Source organism: Salmo salar, chromosome ssa05 (assembly GCF_905237065.1).
Source record: "Salmo salar chromosome ssa05, Ssal_v3.1, whole genome shotgun sequence".
NCBI lineage: Eukaryota > Metazoa > Chordata > Actinopteri > Salmoniformes > Salmonidae > Salmo > Salmo salar.
This window is the reverse complement of record NC_059446.1, coordinates 21,527,716-21,546,748: the sequence shown is the minus strand read 5'-3', so window position 1 is coordinate 21,546,748 and position 19,033 is coordinate 21,527,716. Positions and strand designations below refer to the sequence as shown.

General features: G+C 42.7%; 1 protein-coding gene and 1 long non-coding RNA gene across 5 annotated transcripts in view; one reads left to right on the top strand and one right to left on the bottom strand.

The window, feature by feature from the left end:
* atp8a1 (ATPase phospholipid transporting 8A1) overlaps positions 1–9,644 on the bottom strand; it is a 210,649-nt gene extending 201,005 nt beyond the window's left edge. For all 4 annotated transcript variants that reach the window (XM_014199121.2, XM_014199123.2, XM_014199122.2 and 1 more), the window contains exon 1: positions 9,333–9,644. In XM_014199121.2, the coding sequence (XP_014054596.1) occupies positions 9,333–9,381 (49 nt within the window). In that variant the 5' untranslated portion in view covers positions 9,382–9,644. The remainder of the gene's footprint in view (positions 1–9,332) is intronic.
* On the top strand, positions 789–2,639 carry LOC106604478 (uncharacterized). Its single transcript, XR_001328678.2, has 3 exons — positions 789–1,064; positions 1,804–1,923; positions 2,048–2,639. It is a non-coding gene; the product is annotated as an uncharacterized lncRNA (long non-coding RNA).
* Positions 9,645–19,033: the final 9,389 nt, after the last annotated feature.

Genomic DNA, 19,033 nt, shown 5'->3' with positions numbered 1-19,033 from the left:
GGGCAGACCAGACGCCAATCCTGTCAAGGTCGCTCTGTCATTTCAGCAAGCCATGCACACACACCATAGCCAGATTGTTCTTACATCGTTTCTGTAGTTAGAACCAAATAATATTATAATTCCTACAACTTTATTTTCTTTAAATATAATTTGTTCTGAGAAATTAAGCGGACTGCACCCAAATTGGTGATTTTAATTGATAGGATTCATATAATATTCAATAAATAGAGTAGCCAACATCCAATTTGGGCCAAAATGCTCCATACCAATGAGTAAGACCTGAAGAATCCAAATAAATGGTCAAAAGCCCCCATAGGACCCTCCATACCCCATGCCAACCCCACCCCAACAAGTATTTAGTATTAGTTCTCAATGTCTGACAAATAGTATGGAGCGGCGGCTTGGCATTTTGTTTCTTCAATCTATGTAATGTGTGTTTTTTCCCCTGTTTAGGGAAATTTGGCATTGAAGTTGTTATGTCCCATCCTACATTTTGAAATGAACAGGTTCTGACCACTAGATGGAGCCGTTCCTGCTATTAGTTATTTACATATTTGTTTCCAGTCTATGAACCAGTTATGACCAAAACCCATGCTTTGGTTTTGTTTACCTGGCCACTGTTTCAAATGATTACTTTTTAGCATGTGGCAAAAATACAATGCAAGTCAATGGTACCTATATTAGCATTTTCGCACTTCATATCCAAAACATCTAATAAAGTAACATAATTTAGTTACTTTATGATTTGAATATACAGCTTGAAAATGCTACTATAATATCTCGTCTGAGTGTGCCAGAGCGAAGAATAACTGATGGATTGAAGAACGGCCATATTCAAACGGGTGTTGCACGGTGTCAGTAAATGTCGGCATAAAAGTGTAATTAAATTGTTGCCAGGAGCACAGTTAGTCAACAAAACTCTGGAAGACATGAAAACAGCCTAACCAGCTCTGCTAGGGCAAGTAAAATGGTCAGAGTTTGGGTGGGGGCTAAAGCTTAAGATGTTTCTTATGGCATTGCACAGTCAGTGTGAACCAGAGTGACTTGACACAACAACGGGCCAAGTAAGCTGTACATACAAAACGGAAAGGGGTTGCAGCGGTACATATTTAATGAAAGGGGTTGCAGTCTGCTGTGAAGCTTTCATTATTGTATACGGTTAAGAGTCTAGTTACAGTTTGACATTTTAAGTTCCTAATTTTGTCAGAAAGTTGTTTTCATTGCAAGTTAAAGCTTGCTGTTAGCTAGCTAGCTGAAGTTCGATGGCTGGCTTGCTAGCTAACATTGAACCTACTATATTTTGGTTAACTTTAGCTAGCTATGATAATCGGTTTGTTTTGCTAGAACTCTATGGTTTGGGATTAATTGTTTAGCTAGCTATGACAATCAGTTTGTTTTGCTAGAACTCTATGGTTTGGGATTATGGTTAATTGTTTAGCTAACGTTAAATGTCTAAACAAAAGACCCCAAGATAAAAGCTTGCTCACAGCTAGCTAACGTTAGATAGCTGGCTGGCTTGATAGCTAACATTAATTTACGTGTATGGACTGTGTGTAACATTACTATAGTGATGTTCTCTCAGAATGCCATTTAACATTGCTAGTTATAGCCTAATGTTAGCTAGCTAACATTGAATCTATTTTGTGAACTTTAGCTAGCTATGACAATGGTTTGTATTGCTAGTGCTCTATGGTTTGGGATTATGGTTAATTGTTTAGCTGGCTAGCTACATGTCTAAACAAAAGACCCCAAGTTAAAGCATGCTGTTATTATATAATAATGCATCTGGAATCTGTCTTTCAGCATCAGTAGAAAACGCCTGACTCTCCACCAGTCATACAAAGAGAACAGTCTAATGCCTGCTGGTGGAAAGCCATGGCTGGCAACGCCACCTGACTCCGTACCACAGATCCAGCACTTCAGGTGAAAATAATGTTTATTGCATTGTATGAGGTGATTCTTCATATATAAACTTCAGAGGTGAATTGATGTTTTGCAAGGTTGTAGTCTTCTGATTTTTTTGTTGTTGTTATTCCCTGTTTTACAGCTTCGAGGCTCTGGAGCCTGGTGGTGTTGTCGCCAAGGAGCATTCAGACTGTCAGGACCAGGGTTCAGCTGCTGCGCAACACTGACATCCTTCCTCCCATAGATGGTCTGCCTGTCCAAGCACCACCTGGACTGGGCACAGCTAGACAAACTTATCTTTGAGAAGATAAAGCAGTTTTGCAACAAAAAGACTATGTACATCACATGCCCTGCACCAAAGTCAAGGGCAGGACAGAAACAGACTCTCCAAATGCAACTATTTTTTATTCTACTGCTCAGACACTTTACCCCTGATTGTATGCATATTACTACCTCGTCTATCACTGATATTGATTACTTTATTTACACTACCGTTCAAGTTTGGGGTCACTTAGAAAAGTCCTTGTTTTTGAAAAGGCCCCAAAAAAAAAATTGTCCATTAAAATAACATCAAATTGATCAGAAATACAGTGTAGACATTGTTGATGACTATTGTAGCTGTAAACGACAGACTTTTTATGGAATAGCAACACAGGTGTACAGAGGCCCATTATCAGCAACCATCACTCCTGTGTTCCAATGGCGCTTTGTGTTAGCTAATCCAAGTTTATCATTTTAAAAGGCTAATTGATCATTAGAAAACCTTTTTGCATTTATGTTAGCACAGCTGAAAACTGGCAGCTTCATTAAATAGTACCCGTAAAACACCAGTCTCAACGTCAACCGTGAAGAGGCGACTCCGGGATGCTGGCCTTATAGGCAGAGTTCCTCTGTCCAGTGTATGTTCTTTGCCCATCATAAAATTGTATTTTTAATGGCCAGTCTGAGATATGGCTTTTTCTTTGCAACTCTGCCTAGAAGACCAGCATCCCGGAGTCGCCTCTTCACGGTTGACGTTGAGACTGGTGTTTTGCAGGTAATATTTAATGAAGCTGCCAGTTGTGAGGCATCTGTTTCTCAAACTAGACACTAATGTACCTGTCCAATTCTTCAGTTGTGCACCGGGGCCTCACACTCCTCTTTCTATTCCTGTTAGAGCCAGTTAGCGCTGTTCTGTGAAGGGAGTAGTACACAGCGTTGTACGAGATCTTCAGTTTCTTGGCAATTTCCCAGAAATTTCAGAACAATTCTCAGAAAAAGAATAGACTGGCGAGTTTCAGAAGAAAGTTATTTGTTTCTAGCCATTTTGAGCCTGCAATCGAACCCTCAAATGATGCTCCAGATACTCAACTAGTCTAAAGAAGGCCAGTTTTATTGCTTCTTTAAAATCAGCACAACAGTTTTCAGCTGTAATAAAATAATTGAAAAATGTTTTTAGAAAGATCAATTATCCTTTTAATTACAAAACTCGGATTAGCTAACACAACGTGCCATTGGAACACAGGAGTGATGGTTGCTGATAATGGGCCTCTGTAGATAATCCATTTAAAAAAATAATCTACAGTTTTCAGCTACAATAGTCATTTACAACATTAACAATATCTACACTATTTGATCAATTTGATGTTGTTTAAATGGACCCAAAAAAAGTGCTATTCTTACAAAAACAAGGACATTTCTAAGCAACCCTACATTTTTCTACGGAAGTATACATGCATATAAATAAACAATTATCACTAAATTCACTGAGAATACATTATATAGGATGAAGAAGCAATACTCTGTCCCGCAGCGCCATACAACTTGTCAGACATAGAGAACTGATACTATACATTTGTTGTTCGGATGAGGTCCGTGGGTGGCTTTTGACAATTACTTCAGATTCCTCATGTCAGAGGAAGGCCCATAAAATTGTCAAAGACTCCAGTCACCCAAGTTAAACTGTTCTCTCTGCTACTGCACGGCAACTGGTACCGGAGCGCCAAGTCTAGGTCCAAAAGGCTCCTTAACAGCTTCTACCCCCAAGCTATAAGACTGCTGAACAATTAATCAAATGACCACCCGGACTATTTACATTGACACCCCCCCTTGGTTTTTACACTGCTACTACTTGCTGTTTATTATCTATGCATAGTCACTTTAACCCAACCTACATGAACAAACTACCTCGTCTAACCGCTACCCTCGGATATTGACTCGATACCAATACCCCCTGTATATCTTCATTATTGTTATTGTTTAGTAAATATTTTCTTAACTCTATTTCTTGAACTGCACTGTTGGTTAATGGCTAAATTGCCTGCGTCCGTGGTCAAACGACCACCCCTCATCACTGTCAAAAGCTCCCTAAAACACTTCAGCAAGCAGGCCTTTCTAATTGACCTGGCCCGAGTATCCTGGAAGGATGTTGACCTCATTCCATCAGAGGATGCTTGGTTATTCTTTAAAAGTGCTTTCCTTACCATCTAAAAATAAGCATGCCCCATTCAGAAAATGTAGAACTAAGAACAGATATAGCCCATGGTTCACTCCAGACTTGACAGCCCTTGACCAGCACAAAAACATCCTGTGGCATACTGCATAAGCATCGAATAGTCCCCGCGATATGCAACTTTTCAGGGAAGTCAGGAACCAATATACACAGTCAGAAAAGCTAAGGCTAGCTTTTCAAACAGAAATTTGCGTCCTGTAGCACAAACTCCAAAAAGTTCTGGGACACTGTAAAGTCCATGGAGAATAGGAGCACCTCCTCCCAGCTGACCACTGCACTGAGGATAGGAAACACTATCACCACCGATAAATCCACAATAATTGAGAATTTCAATAAGCATTTCTCTACGGCTGGCCATGCTTTCCACCTGGCGACCCCTACCCCGGTCAACAGCTCTGCACGCCCCACAGCAACTTGCCCAAGCCTCCCCCATTTCTCCTTCACCCAAATCCAGATAGCTAATGTTCTGAAAGAGTTGCAAAATCTGGACCCCTACAAATCAGCTGGGCTAGACAATCTGGACCCTCTCTTTCTATCCTACCAATCCGTGACTTCGGCAATGTCATTTACAAAATAGCCTACTCAGCAAATTGGATGCAGTCTATCACAGTGCCATCCGTTTTGTCACCAAAGCCCCATATACTACCCACCACTGCAAACTGTATGCTCTCGTTGGTTGACCCTCGCTTCATATTCGTCACCAAACCCACTGGCTCCAGGTCATCTAGAAGTCTTTGCTAGGTAAAGCCCCGCCTTAGCTCACTGGTGACCATAGCAGCACCCACTCGTAGCACGCGCTCCAGCAGGCATATTTCACTGGTCACCCCTAAAAGCCATCTCCTCCTTTGGCCACTTTTCCTTCCAGTTCTCTGCTGCCAATGACTGGAACGAATTGCAAAAATAATAAGCTGGAGACTCATATCTCCCTCTAATCATCAGCTGTCAGAGCACCTTACAGAGCATTGCACCTGTACATAGCCCATCTGTAAATAGCCACCCAACTACCTCATCCCATATTGTTATTTTTTGTTGTTGCTCCTTTGCACCCCAGTATCTCTACTTGCACATCTATCACTCCAGTGTTTAATTGCTAAATTGTAATTATTTCACCACGATGGCCTATTTATTGCCTTACCTCCCTAATCTTACATTTGCACACAATGCATATAGATTTTTCTATTGTGTTATTGACTGTACGTTTGTTTATCCCATGTGTAACTCTTGGTTGTTTGTGTCGTACTGCTTTGCTTTATCTTGGCCAGGTCACAGTTGTAAATGAGAACTTGTTCTCAACTGGCCTACCTGGTTAAATAAAAGCGAAAAAAGAAAAAATAAGTAAGCATTTCACAGTGTATTCGGCACATGTGCAATTTTTTTTGATAACTCATTATTAGAAAAAGCTACGGGGGGAGAGCGCGCACGAGAGGGAGAGAAAAGGGGGAAAGCGAGGGTGAGAGCAGGTGAGGGCGCGGGTGAGGGCGCGGGAGAGAGAGAAGGAAGGGGGGAGCGAGAGAAGGGGGGAGAGCGCGGGAGAGCGCGAGAGAAGGGGGGGGAGAGCGAGCACGAGAGAAGGGGGGGAGAGCGCAGCACGAGAGAAGGGGGGAGAGAGCGAGCACCGAGAGAAGGGGGGGAGAGCGAGCACGAGAGAAGGGGGGGAGAGCGAGCACGAGAGAAGGGGGGAGAGCGAGCACGAGAGAAGGGGGGAGAGCGAGCACGAGAGAAGGGGGGAGAGCGAGCACGAGAGAAGGGGGGAGAGCGAGCACGAGAGAAGGGGGGGAGAGCGAGCACGAGAGAAGGGGGGAGAGCGAGCACGAGAGAAGGGGGGGAGAGCGAGCACGAGAGAAGGGGGGGAGAGCGAGCACGAGAGAAGGGGGGAGAGCGAGCACGAGAGAAGGGGGGAGAGCGAGCACGAGAGAAGGGGGGGGAGAGCGAGCACGAGAGAAGGGGGAGAGCGAGCACGAGAGAGATAAGAGCGAGAGAATTCTTCATAAGCCTTGTCTAGACCCACTCTGTTATGTGTGTTTCTTGTGAAGAACATTTGTTAGAATAAAGCAGAATGGTGGAGGATTAGGCATTTATGTGAATGGACAGAACAGACACACAAGCACTAAGCTCTTGATATGACCAATGTGATTCTCTCTGGGCTAGTTTGCCTGGCCAGCTGGGGTCCGGGCTACTTTGCCTGGCCAGGTGGGGTCCGGGCTACTTTGCCTGGCCAGGTGGGGTCCGGGCTACTTTGCCTGGCCAGGTGGGGTCCGGGCTACTTTACCTGGCCAGGTGGGGTATGGGCTACTTTACCTGGCCAGGTGGGGTCCGGGCTACTTTACCTGGCCAGGTGGGGTCCGGGCTACTTTACCTGGCCAGGTGGGGTCTGGGCTGGGGTCTGTGCTGGGGTCTGTATGTGGTGATTGCAGACAAGCAGGTGAAACAGGTCATTAAACAAAAAAAGAAAATGGTGGTTGCTGACATCTGTCAATTAAGACTTATTGAACCCATTTCATCTGGAGATATCCCTCAACAGCAATCATCGCTCCTTTCAAAGGATCTCATTTGAGCTAAGAGCGCACACACGCACGCACGCCTCCTCGTAAGAGATGTGGACAATTCACAGCGCACACCGAACCCATCTTTGAATGTCCTGGGTGCCACTACCTGTCAATGCCTTGCCTGGTTCTGTACACGTGTAGATGGCCTCTCATATCACCCAGGCCACAGTCTACACACAGTTCTCAGATAAGGCTGTTTTAGCAACATGGCCTGGGACCAGTGAGGGCAGCGCGAGCCGTGACGTCTGATGTCCCCACAGCGGAGGGAAGCCAAGCGGCACGTGGTGGAGAGACTGGGGAGTGTGATGTCGCACAGAGAAGCTGACAGACAGGCCACGGGTGGATTAGGTGGTAAGCCTGGCAGAGGGCTGCCCTTTCTAGATGGAAATAGGGCCCTGATGTACTGCAGTGATTAAAAAAAAAAAATCACAACAGGAAGGGAGGGGATGCAATGAACGGGAGGATGGGGCAGGATAGAAATGCAGCAAAATAACAAGTCGAGGGAGAGAGAGAAAAAAAGTACTTGCTGGGACAGGATAGGTCACGACGGACTTGTCGGACACAGGGCAGGCCCTAATCGATTCCAATGTTCAGAAAAGTGCTTCCGCAGAAAAATAGGATACTTTTTTTTTTTTTTTTTTTTAGATAGGTGGGTGTGGCATAAGGCCCAGACAGCTTCACAGCCAAGTAGAAAGGGAAACGTTTGCTCTTTGTAACTGGAAAAAAAAATAAGTGGAGGGCAGTAGTGAGGGTGGGGTTGTGGTGGTGACAGGCCTTGCATAATTTATGTTCTCACTCTTGTGACTGCAGCTGCAGCAGTCAACAATCTTCTTTGGAATCTATGCTTTCGTTTAATTATTTAGAGTCCTACCTACCAATACAATGCATTGAAACTCATCTCACTCATCTCACTCTCCTTTGAAAGGCCAGGCTCCTTCGATTGAACACAATGGAATGATGCCATGAGATGATCACCCCTGGCTTCAGCTGCATTGGGAGTAATTCAGACCTTTCACTTTCACAGGCTTCATAGTCATCTAGAACAGATGACACAGAAAAAGCAGCCCCAGTTATGCTAGGCGGCTTGTATTGTCATAAAATATGTGTTGGCTAGGGGAAGGCTCGTGGCATACACTTCAAGGATTTGGTCACTCAGGTTTATAATAGGCTCATTAGGCTGAAGTGCAACGTTGTCAATTTCCCTTAGGCTTACAGACATTTTTAATAAAGTAACATAAGGTGCGGTAGGCTATTTGTTCAAAGTTCTTTCGTAATGCTTGTTTAATAACACCCACTAAACAAGCAATCCAAATGCCTTGGTGGGAGTGCCTAGAAGACGATAGGTAGCCACATCTGCTATAATAGCTTTACTATGCTTTTGCTGTGGAATAGTTGTAGTGAAATATACTCTATTCAAAATGGCCTGAGCTCAAAATGTCTAGATTTCATGTACAGTGCAGCTGTGATGCATTGAGGAAGAATACAAAAAAATATTTTTTTTAAATAAAGGGTTCACTCAAATTTAGATCACGTTCCATGGTCTTCGTAGAATTATTATTATTAAATTTTTTTAACACTTCCATTTCACAGAACACTTGGTCCTTCAAAGCAGCTGGAGATCCGGGTATTTCATTTGGGGCATGGTATTTCATCCAGAGTGTTGACAAATGGAAACAGCGATCGATACAAATCAAACCGACTGCAACTTGCCTCGAGCATATGTCTAAACTTTCAACACCATAGCCAGAGTAAGTCACGACCCCGCCTTTGTCAACACGAGTATAGGGATCTTTAGCTACAAATAAGTAAAAGTATATCAAACGTCTGTCTACAAATAGCAATACGTTGTTTCTATACTATACACACAGTGGTCCTTCTATCTTCAGGGACTTGGATAACCTTTGGAGTCATTAGTAAACTAAACAGATATCCCATCTTTGAGTATGCCATCTAGCATCACATTTTCTTATGACAGGTGTATCCTATTTCCATTGTAACGTTCGTGGGGATGAGGGGGAATTGCATGTGATTGAAAAGGTGTATTTATGCATCAGTTTTCAAACCGCAGTGGTGGTGACGACTGCAGAAAATTGCCTGGCGGTCATAATACTAGTCACCCGCCAGTATAATATTCTGCTGTATGATATCTGCATGCATACTTGCTATAAATCTACCTAAGTAGCTAGAAGAGGTCAAGTTTAGCCAACTAACGTTAGCTAACTAGCTAGCTGGATAATAATAGTTAACTAACGTTGGCTGCAGTAATTTAACTAGCCAACACAGGCGCCCTGTTCATAACCACACATAACGATATCAATCTCACAGGGGCATCACGTTGGAATTTAACTTGTAACTAACCCATGCACGTAGCCGGTTATCTAGCTACTCACCCTCCACTCGGGAGCGAAGATCAGACATCGTTCTCTGCACGGGCGGCATCTCTCCACACAGAGCTCGAGCGATGGCACCTGTCAAACGCGGCTTTGCTCCCGCCGGTTTGCTGCCTCTTTTCACCCGTCTAGTGATTCAAGGCCAGTCTACATTCAACGGAAGAAAAACCTATCTTTAAATGCTGACGAATAACGACAAACAATGTACTCGCGACTTCGTGGGTCCCCCCTGCATATCTTTACACATAGAATTGATGAAGAAAGACGTTGACAGAACCAAAACGGGGTTTCACATGAACTGAAATGAGGCTGATACCGCTCCACAATGTGGACTGTACCATCGCAAATGCAGGGGAGGGGAAACCGATTGCTAAATGAAATATTTCTGCCTGGCTCACATCAAATCAACAAATAGATCATTAAAATGCTATTGCAAAATAATATTGAAATATGCAGATTCACAGTTAATTTAGACTATATCGATAAGATATAAAAATACAGAAATAATTGGTAAGGAGTATTACCCAACATAGCGGATGCATTAGCGACTCCTGTGGAGATTCCCGACTGCAGTTTAGTCATGAAGGGGGTAGCAAGTAGGGTAGTAATGACAGTGCCTAGTTCGCTATTTATGAGTCTCTGCCTGAAGCAGTCACCACTGTGCGATTTCCTGAGTTTATAATTATTTTAGGATATTAAAACCCTAAAACAATTCATTTCTTTTTTGTTGAGGATAAGTTATTTGTGTGTTTACTTGTGGTTTAGGCTGAAATCCCAAGCATCAACATTTTGTTTTCTTGTAGGCTGTTTGCAAAATTAAAAGCCAACTGTAGTTACTTGTCATATGCAATTTATTTTGTGGTCTCAGAAATCATGAGTATTTGGAGTCCAGAAGTTTATTTAAAATAATGTTGTAAAACATTAATGGCTACCATATAATCCCCAAACAGGTTAAATTAAGCTTTATCAACCCAACACTTGAAAAGGGAATGTCATTTAAGACAAACAATAAACTGTGAACCTTTAGCCTAATTGATGGCTTTCCAGTTGTCTGTATACAGATCTCCCTAATTCATTGTACATAATGGTGTAACCTACAATATGGTACTGTTGTGAATATGGTTACAAGGCTTTCTACTGACGGAGAAGACGTTTGTAAAGAAAATTATATACAGTTGAAGTCAGAAGTTTACATACACCTTAGCCAAATACATTTAAACTCAGTTTTTCACGATTCTTGACATTTAAACATAGTAAGGTCAGGATCACCCCTTTACTTTCAGAATCTGAAATGTCAGAATAATAGTAGAGAGAATTATTTATTTCAGCTTTTATTTCTTTCATCACATTCCCAGTGGGTCAGAAGTTTACATACACTCAATTAGTATTTGGTAGCATTGCCTTTAAATTGTTTAACTTCGGTCAAACGTTCCAGGTAGCCTTCCACAAGCTTCCCACAATAAGTTGGGTGAATTTTGGCCCATTCCTCCTGACAGAGCTGGTGTAACTGAGTCAGGTTTGTAGGCCTCCTTGCTAAAACACACTTTTTATGTTCTGCCACAAATTTTCTATGGGATTGAGGTCAGGGCTTTGGGATGGCCACTCCAAATACCTTGACTTTGTTGTCCTTAAGCCATTTTACCATAACTTTGGAAGTATGCTTGGGGTCATTGTCCATTTGGAAGATCCATTTGCGACCAAGCTTTAACTTCCTGACTGATGTCTTGAGATGTTACTATAATATGTCCACATAATTTTCCTCCCTCATGATGCCATCTATTTTGTGCAGTGCACCAGTCCCTCCTGCAGCAAAGCACCCCCACAACATGACGCTGCCACCCCGGTACTTCACAGTTGGGATGGTGTTCTTCGGCTTGCAAACCTCCCCCTTTTTCTTCCAAACATTACGATGGTCATTATGGTCAAACAGTTCTATTTTTGTTTCATCAGACCAGAGGATATTTCTCCAAAAAGTACGATCTTTGTCCCCATGTGCAGTTGCAAACCGTAGTCTGGCTTTTTTATGGCGGTTTTGGAGCAGTGGCTTCTTCCTTGCTGAGCGGCCTTTCAGGTTATGTCGATATGAGACTCGTTTTACTGTGGATATAGATACTTTTGTACCTGTTTCCTCCAGCATCTTCACAAGGTTCTTTGCTGTTGTTCTGGGATTGATTTGCACTTTTAGCACCAAAGTACGTTCATCTCTAGGAGACAGAACGCGTCTCCTTCCTGAGCGGTAGGACGGCTGCATGGTCCCATGGTGTTTATACTTGCGTACTATTGTTTGTACAGATGAACGTGGTACCTTCAGGCATTTGGAAATTGCTCCCAAGGATGAATCAGACTTGTGGAGGTCTACAATTATTTTCTGAGGTCTTGGCTGATTTCTTTTGATTTTCCCATGATGTCAAGCAAAGAGGCACTGAGTTTGAAGGTAGGCCTTGAAATACATCCACAGGTACACCTCCAATTGACTCAACTGATGTCAATTAGCCTATCAGAAACTTCTAAAGCCATGACATAATTTTATGGAATTTTCCAAGCTGTTTAAAGGCACAGTCAACTTAGTTTATGTAAACTTCTGACCCACTGGAATTCTGATACAGTGAATTATAAGTGAAATAATCTGTCTGTAAACAATTGTTGGAAAAATTACTTGTGTCATGCACAAAGTAGATGTCCTAACCGACTTGCCGAAACTATAGTTTGTTAACAAGAATATTGTGGAGTGGTTGAAAAACGAGTTTTAATGACTCCAACCGAAGTGTATGTAAACTTCTAACTTCAACTGTACATGTCAGCTGGTGTTTTTTTCTGTGTCATTTTACTCAGACAGAGTTTGCAGCATGACTAGCCACACCAAAGAAATTAGTTCTAGCAGTATCAGTAGCTATCTTAGTATGTTATTATTGTCTAGAGAGATGCTTAGCAGACAGTCTAATCCAGGATGATTGTCAGGGTATGAGCTACTGGTGTTGAAGTCAGGTGCAGGAGAGCAGAGAGTTGTGATCAGGCGCACACTTTATTCGGCAGAAGTAAACAACAGACGGACGCAACCGTGTCCAACAAACCTAAAAAAATTGCAAAAGTGCAAAGCGCGACAAAGTCACAAATAAGCAAAAATGTATAACAATCAAACATCCTCCCGGTTGAAACATAGTACCCGGGAAAAAACCAGCTAGGCGCGTCAATACAAACACGTAACAAAACAATCTCACACAAAGACATGGGGGGAACAGAGGAATATATATATGCAGTTGATTAGGGAATAAACCAAGACAAAACAAATGGAACAATGAAAAATGGAGCGGCGATGGCTAGAAGGCCGGTGACGTCGACCGCCGAACGTCGCCCGAACAAGGAGGGGAGCCGACTTCGGCGGAAGTCGTGACAGTGATTTACATAGCCATCAGTGGAGGCTTGTGGTAGTAGCTATAGGAGGACGGGTTCATTCATTGTATTGGCTGGGATGGAATAAATGGAACCGAGTCAAACGTGGTTTCCATATGTTTGATGTGTTTGACACCGTTCTATTTATTCCATTCCAGCCATTACAATGAGCCCGTCCTCCTATGGCGCCTCCCACCAGCCTCCTCTGACATTCATACAACTTATTATGAACCTGGCTGCTTGATCAATATTTGTGGCTGGACACAACTGAGGTCTGTGGCTTCCCCTCTAAGATATATGAACATATAATAGTCTGTCAGTCTATCGCACAATCAAACGCCATCTTGGATTGTTTTCACATTCAACTTTTATAGAATAGAATAGAATAGAATAGAATAGAATAGAATCACTTTATTTTTCCCAGAGGGAATGCCGGTATGGTCAGGATTGTAGGTTTGATTCCCCCTGGGACCAAGGATACGAAAATGTATTCATGCACTACTGCAAGTTGCTTTGGATAAACACATCTTCTAAAATGCAATATATTGTTTATTATGCCATAGTATAAATCTTTGTTTCTATTCAAATTACATGAAATGATTGATTTGTGATAATTCAAGGAGATGGTAGTACCAGATACACCTATGACATACAACATGCCTCCTGCTCCTGTCAATCCACTGATCTATGAGAACTATGTTTGGAAAGTAGAAGATACATTAAAGCAGATCAGCATATCTGTGGAGGTGTGAGAAACGCTGAAAGTGTGAGAAGTATTAAATCTACAAGAACACGATGCTATTCATGTTTAATGCATGTTAAAGATATTCAAATTTGAATGGCTTATGGATATGATGATGACATCTCCAGAGGGAACTAGAAAAGCCACACCCACAGTTGGATATATAGGCCATCTCAGAGCATTGCGTATGAGAAGGGACTTTGAGATCATTGACATACAACCATACAAATAAACACTTGAACATGCACACTCGAGCAGGCTTCTAGAGACGCATCTCTTGCAAAGATTTCATTTTTCTCTCTCCACCTAATTCAACATCGGCATGCTACCACAGGGGTTTTGGTTCTATGGCTCCTGAGGTTGCTTAGCAACAGTGACAAGAAGCCTGCCCCTTGATTAAGTGCGTGGTGTTTTTTTTATTGCATATCATTCTAAAAAATGACAACTCACCCCTCTACATGCCTTGCCCCTGTCAAATCAGTTTGAATTGTCATGAAACCCTGCATGTTTTTGGTTTTGTTCAGTTCTGCTATTATGATCACAATGACTCCCATTGTTCGACCGAATTGACATGTGGGACAATATAAGCTAAATCCAATATGTTAATAAAACATTCTAGGACAGAGCATTAACAACTCTAATTACACCATTGGTTGGATTGGACAGTGATATATAGACTAAACATGACAGCATTGTAAGGGGAATTGAGCAATTGAATTGTCTGAATTTCCTTCATGCCTTGGATTCAATCCTTTTTATCTGCACAATAAATGATGTAACGCACCTCTTAACTGTTATGATTGCACAGATCTTATTTAATGCCCCTGAGAAGAGCATATTGCAAATGTAACTTGAGCAGGAGATTTCTTTAATAAAGCATGCGCTGCTCATCAAAGATAATTTCCCCTCAAGGCTCTGGCAATAGCAGAGATACAATTCAGAAGCAAGGAAGGAACAGAGCTACGATTCAAAAGCAAGGAAGGAGCACCAACTGAAATGGTTCACTACATTTACATTTAGACTGAGTAGCCTATCTTGCAATATGGCTTAAAGGGCGGTAGGCCTATTGATAGACATGAACACCATAGAACGCTGTAGCCACTCTATACAAAACTCACGTCCTTACCATAAAGTACCTCATTTAATTCGTTAATAGCTTATGTCATTTGATTTAAGATTACAGTTACTTCCGGTTTTCCATCTGAGGAATGGTCATTTAGATAAACACAATTACCATGAAGCAGGAAGTTCAATCTAATGCACCATCCTCTCGTTGTAGGAGTCGTGAGGCCATTTGGCCGGGTAGACCACAGTCTTTCATGGACTCAGCTTGTTTGATTTGATTTGATTTCATTATGTTGGCATTACTGCCCACTCTTGTTGTAATGGGACCTGCAATTATCTTTGCCTCTCTCTACAGTCAAAGGTCTTGGGTCTGAGAAACCGGCAGCACTGCTACTGACCACAGGCTAGGACTGTGCAGCGTAAGTCTGACCACACAGAGAGATGAGTGTGTGTGTGTGTGTGTGTGTGTGTGTGTGTGTGTGTGTGTGTGTGTGTGTGTGTGTGTGTGTGTCTATATGTGTATTTGCATGTGCGTGTGCGTTGCTGTCTGTCTGTCTGTGTGTGTGTGTGTGTGTGTGTGTGTGTGTGTGTGTGTGTGTGTGTGTGTGTGTGTGTGTGTGTGTGTGTGTGTGTGTATGCAGCTTTCTCTATAATCAGATAAGAGCCCAGTAAATGCCGACCACTGAGCTGAACTAATGTAACGGAGTCAAGGACAGATGATCTTAATAAAGATGTGAACACCAAGAGGACCTTCACCTCTCCTGAGTCCATACGGAAGTTGCAGCGATGGGACAAGACTTTAACTACCAATTGGATATCACAAAATTGGGGAGAAAAAGGGGGTAAAAAAAGATATATATATATTTGTCATCTTAATAAATGTCTACTAAAACATGGTGCATGCTAGCCTAAGTACCAGTCTGTTTGGCATGACAATGAGTTGCCATGCTAGCCTAAGTACCAGTCTGTCAACTACAGACCCGGGTTCGATCCCAGGCTGTGTCGCATCCGGCCGAGACCGGGAGACCCATGAGGCAGTTGCCCAATTGGCCCAGCATCGTCCGGGTTAGGGGAGGGTTTAGCCGGACGGGATGTCCTTGTCCTATCGCGCTCTAGCGACTCCTTGTGACGGGCCGGTCACATGCACGCTGACTTCAGTCGCCAGCTGTACAGTGTTTCCTCCGACACATTGGTGTGGCTGGCTTCCGGGTTAAGCGAGCAGTGTGTCAAGAAGCAGTGCTGCTTGGCGGTGTCATGTTTCGGAGGACGCATGGCTCTCAACCTTTGACTCTCCTGAGTCCGTATGGGAGTTGCAGCGATGGGACAAAACTGTAACTACCAATTGGATATCACAAAATTGGGGAGAATATATATATATATATATATTTGGCATCTTAGTCTCTTTCTGATTATTAGTATGGCCGTCTCTCAACGAGATGTACTCCTCTCACTCTTTCCTGTTCAGTGGGTTGGAACGATTTGCTAATGGGGGGAGATTGATCCCTCGTTCAGCCCCAGGGAGTGAGCTGAGCCAGGCTCATAGATACAGGCATGAGTCCTTGTCTCTCTAGCCCTTTGGGAGGTAATGGGCCAGCCTGATATTTCACTGCAAATTTAATTCCAGTCTGCCCTCTGGTGGATGTTGTTCTATTATACTTGGGGGATGGATCAGGTTGATTGCCATGTAAAGGGAACCTTTGAGTGAGCGCAAAGACTTTGACTCCTAACAGCTAAAACAGAATATAATAGAATGGAGTAGAATGGAATTGAATTGAATAGATACAATTTTAAAAATATAAACTAATTTGTGAAGGGCTTATTCTTGATCACAGTCTCTCACTTCGATGCATGAGGCAACACTCTGTTTAATATTGTGAGTATATTTGGTTGATTGAATCACCCAAAATATTTGCTTTTCTGAATCTGATCAAACCAGCGTTGTGTTCATCAGGGCACACAATGTTTAAAAAGGTTTCTTATTGGAGTCTAGATAGTCTGGCCTTGTTTCAGTCCATTTTCTTCCATTTGGTGCCTAATGAACATGGCCCAGATAAAATGGCAGTTGTTTTTTACTGAAGTCAGTGACACTACAATGAATGTACAGTTTTTCAGGGTTCTCTATCATGTGATGTTTTGTTTTTACATGATTCTCTTTACTGATCACTAGCCTACTCTTTGATGCCTTGGGTGTGGGAGGAGGTGCAGTCTAACATTGTGTTGTGATACATTTGATAAGCCAATAGCTAATCCCAGAACCATCTGTCATGAGAGACTAGCCAATAGCATGAAATGTGGGGATGAAGGCCGGGTGCTGATAGGTTAAGGGAAGGTCCCCTTTGAGTCCCAGTTGCTCTGTCAGACACAAATATGACATTTAGAGGGAAAGACACTGCCCTTAACCATGGAAGACCTATTGGGTGTGCAAAAGGTCATTCCCTACCCACTTTTATTGACATAGCTTGAAGTTTTGTTGATTTTACATATAATTCACGTTAGTTGACTACTCAATAAAATATTGGCTAGTCGTTGAACTGACCTCTGTGCACAGTGGGTGCATGGCGGTAACTAGCCTTACAGACACTATAACTACAACAGCTTCACCACAGGGGGTATTGGCGTTGACTGTCCAATGTACCCTGTGCACCTACTAATCCACGAGAGACATACTGTTCTGTTCTTGTCACCTTCCCACACTAGCTTCTCACCACTGTCCATTTGGCCCTAGCAGTAACATGAAATAACCCACTACAGACAAAACTACATCTTTACAGCAGCTTTAAAGGGGCAATCAGCAGTTGCTACATTCATTTTTGGACTCGGAAATAAATGATATGTACCTTTTGATTCTTGAAAAATATAACTTATAAATGCCTCATGAGCTTAGTTTAACTGTCATACCTCACCAGAACCCCAAATATAAGCTTGTTTACTCCAATGTTTGTAAACAAAGTAAATGTCAACAAACACTGTAGCCTCAGTACATGGTTGAAACTATAATTGTGATAACATGGATGGTCATTCCTTGCATCTATAGCTCTGTCTATGAATTTGAGAGTGGTTACATTTCTCCAGCCCCTTCCCTCAGCTTTTTACCAAAACAGGGAAAATGCTTTGTTATTGTTTCAACTGCTGATTGCCACTTTAACGTTCTCATATCATCCAAAAATCTACGAGAAAATGAGAGTCACCTCAGATCAATAGGAGTTGGTACCACAGCCGATCTCATAGTACTAGGCCTCTGAGGCACCAGTAAGAGCTATCCCACTTCCCCCTGGTCTGTCTCATCAGCACATGCGACGACAAGGACAGCTGGGCACAGGGAAGACGGGTCAGGGCCCATCTTACCTCAGAGGCTGACCAGTGCCACTCAAACAGAGTGGTCTTGTCACGGCTCTAGCTAAAGTACCATATTTGCACAGAGAAACTTCAACACCTGTGACACAATAAATGTCTGAGGCGAGGTGTTTCTGCAGGTCAGGCCGTGGTATTGTGTGGCTGTGATACATTATATGGTCTGGTCCACTACTGTTGGGTGAGGTGTGTTTGATGAACACCTTTCCCTGAAGCCGGCTCTACGATGGGTGTAACAGCAGCCTTGCTTTCCCCCAGAGTTCAAAGGGAGGGAAATGTACACCAATGAGGACAAAGGATGGATGGACGTCCCCTTATGTCATTCATTCATGCTCAACAGGTGTGTGCGTGTAGTCACAACACAATTCTGAGGAGGCACTTACTGCCAAGCACAATGCCTCGGCCTTCACACAATTCAAATGGTCACAATCTTCCTCATCCAGGGTGTGTGTTGGTGTTGGAGACTTGGAATGTCTGTAAGACAATAGATGAGATTTTCTTCCTAAACAGACATATTATGTAATGAATGATCACCGGTTCAAATCAGATCCCTATGGAAAATCAGTCACACAAGTCCAATGTGAAAGTGTACCTTGTTCAGGCAAAAGTTACTTTGTACAATTTTGGCAGGTTGGAGACAGGTTAGAGACTCCTGCAGTATGAAACAGTACTGCAATAGCCGTAATGTTGATTAATATTCAATAATGACCCTCAGATAATCTACCCTAAATTGATCTACTGATCCATCCCACTGGGCACACACTGGTTGAATCAACGTTGTTTCCACATCATTTCAATGAAATTACGTTGAACCAACGTGGAATAGACGTTGAATTGACGTCAGTGCCCAGTGGGATCTTACAAAAGAAAAGAGAATTCTGTTGTTTGATGTACCTCATAAAAAAGGCCAGTTTGTTCAAAACTGCTTTGTCAAATCTTCAGAGAAAACTGCAAAGTGTGATAAATTATTCAGCAGGGGCTATCGGTTTACTTTAGGTCGCTTTTCTCTGTTACCATGGTAGAAATACATGCATTATTTACTGGTCCTGTACTGCAACTTCAAGAGCGAGGCAGCTTAGGACTGCCAGTCTTTTTTAGAACTCTTCAAACTGTGAGGATTACTCTAGTAATCCATGAGGAAAAAATAGTTTGT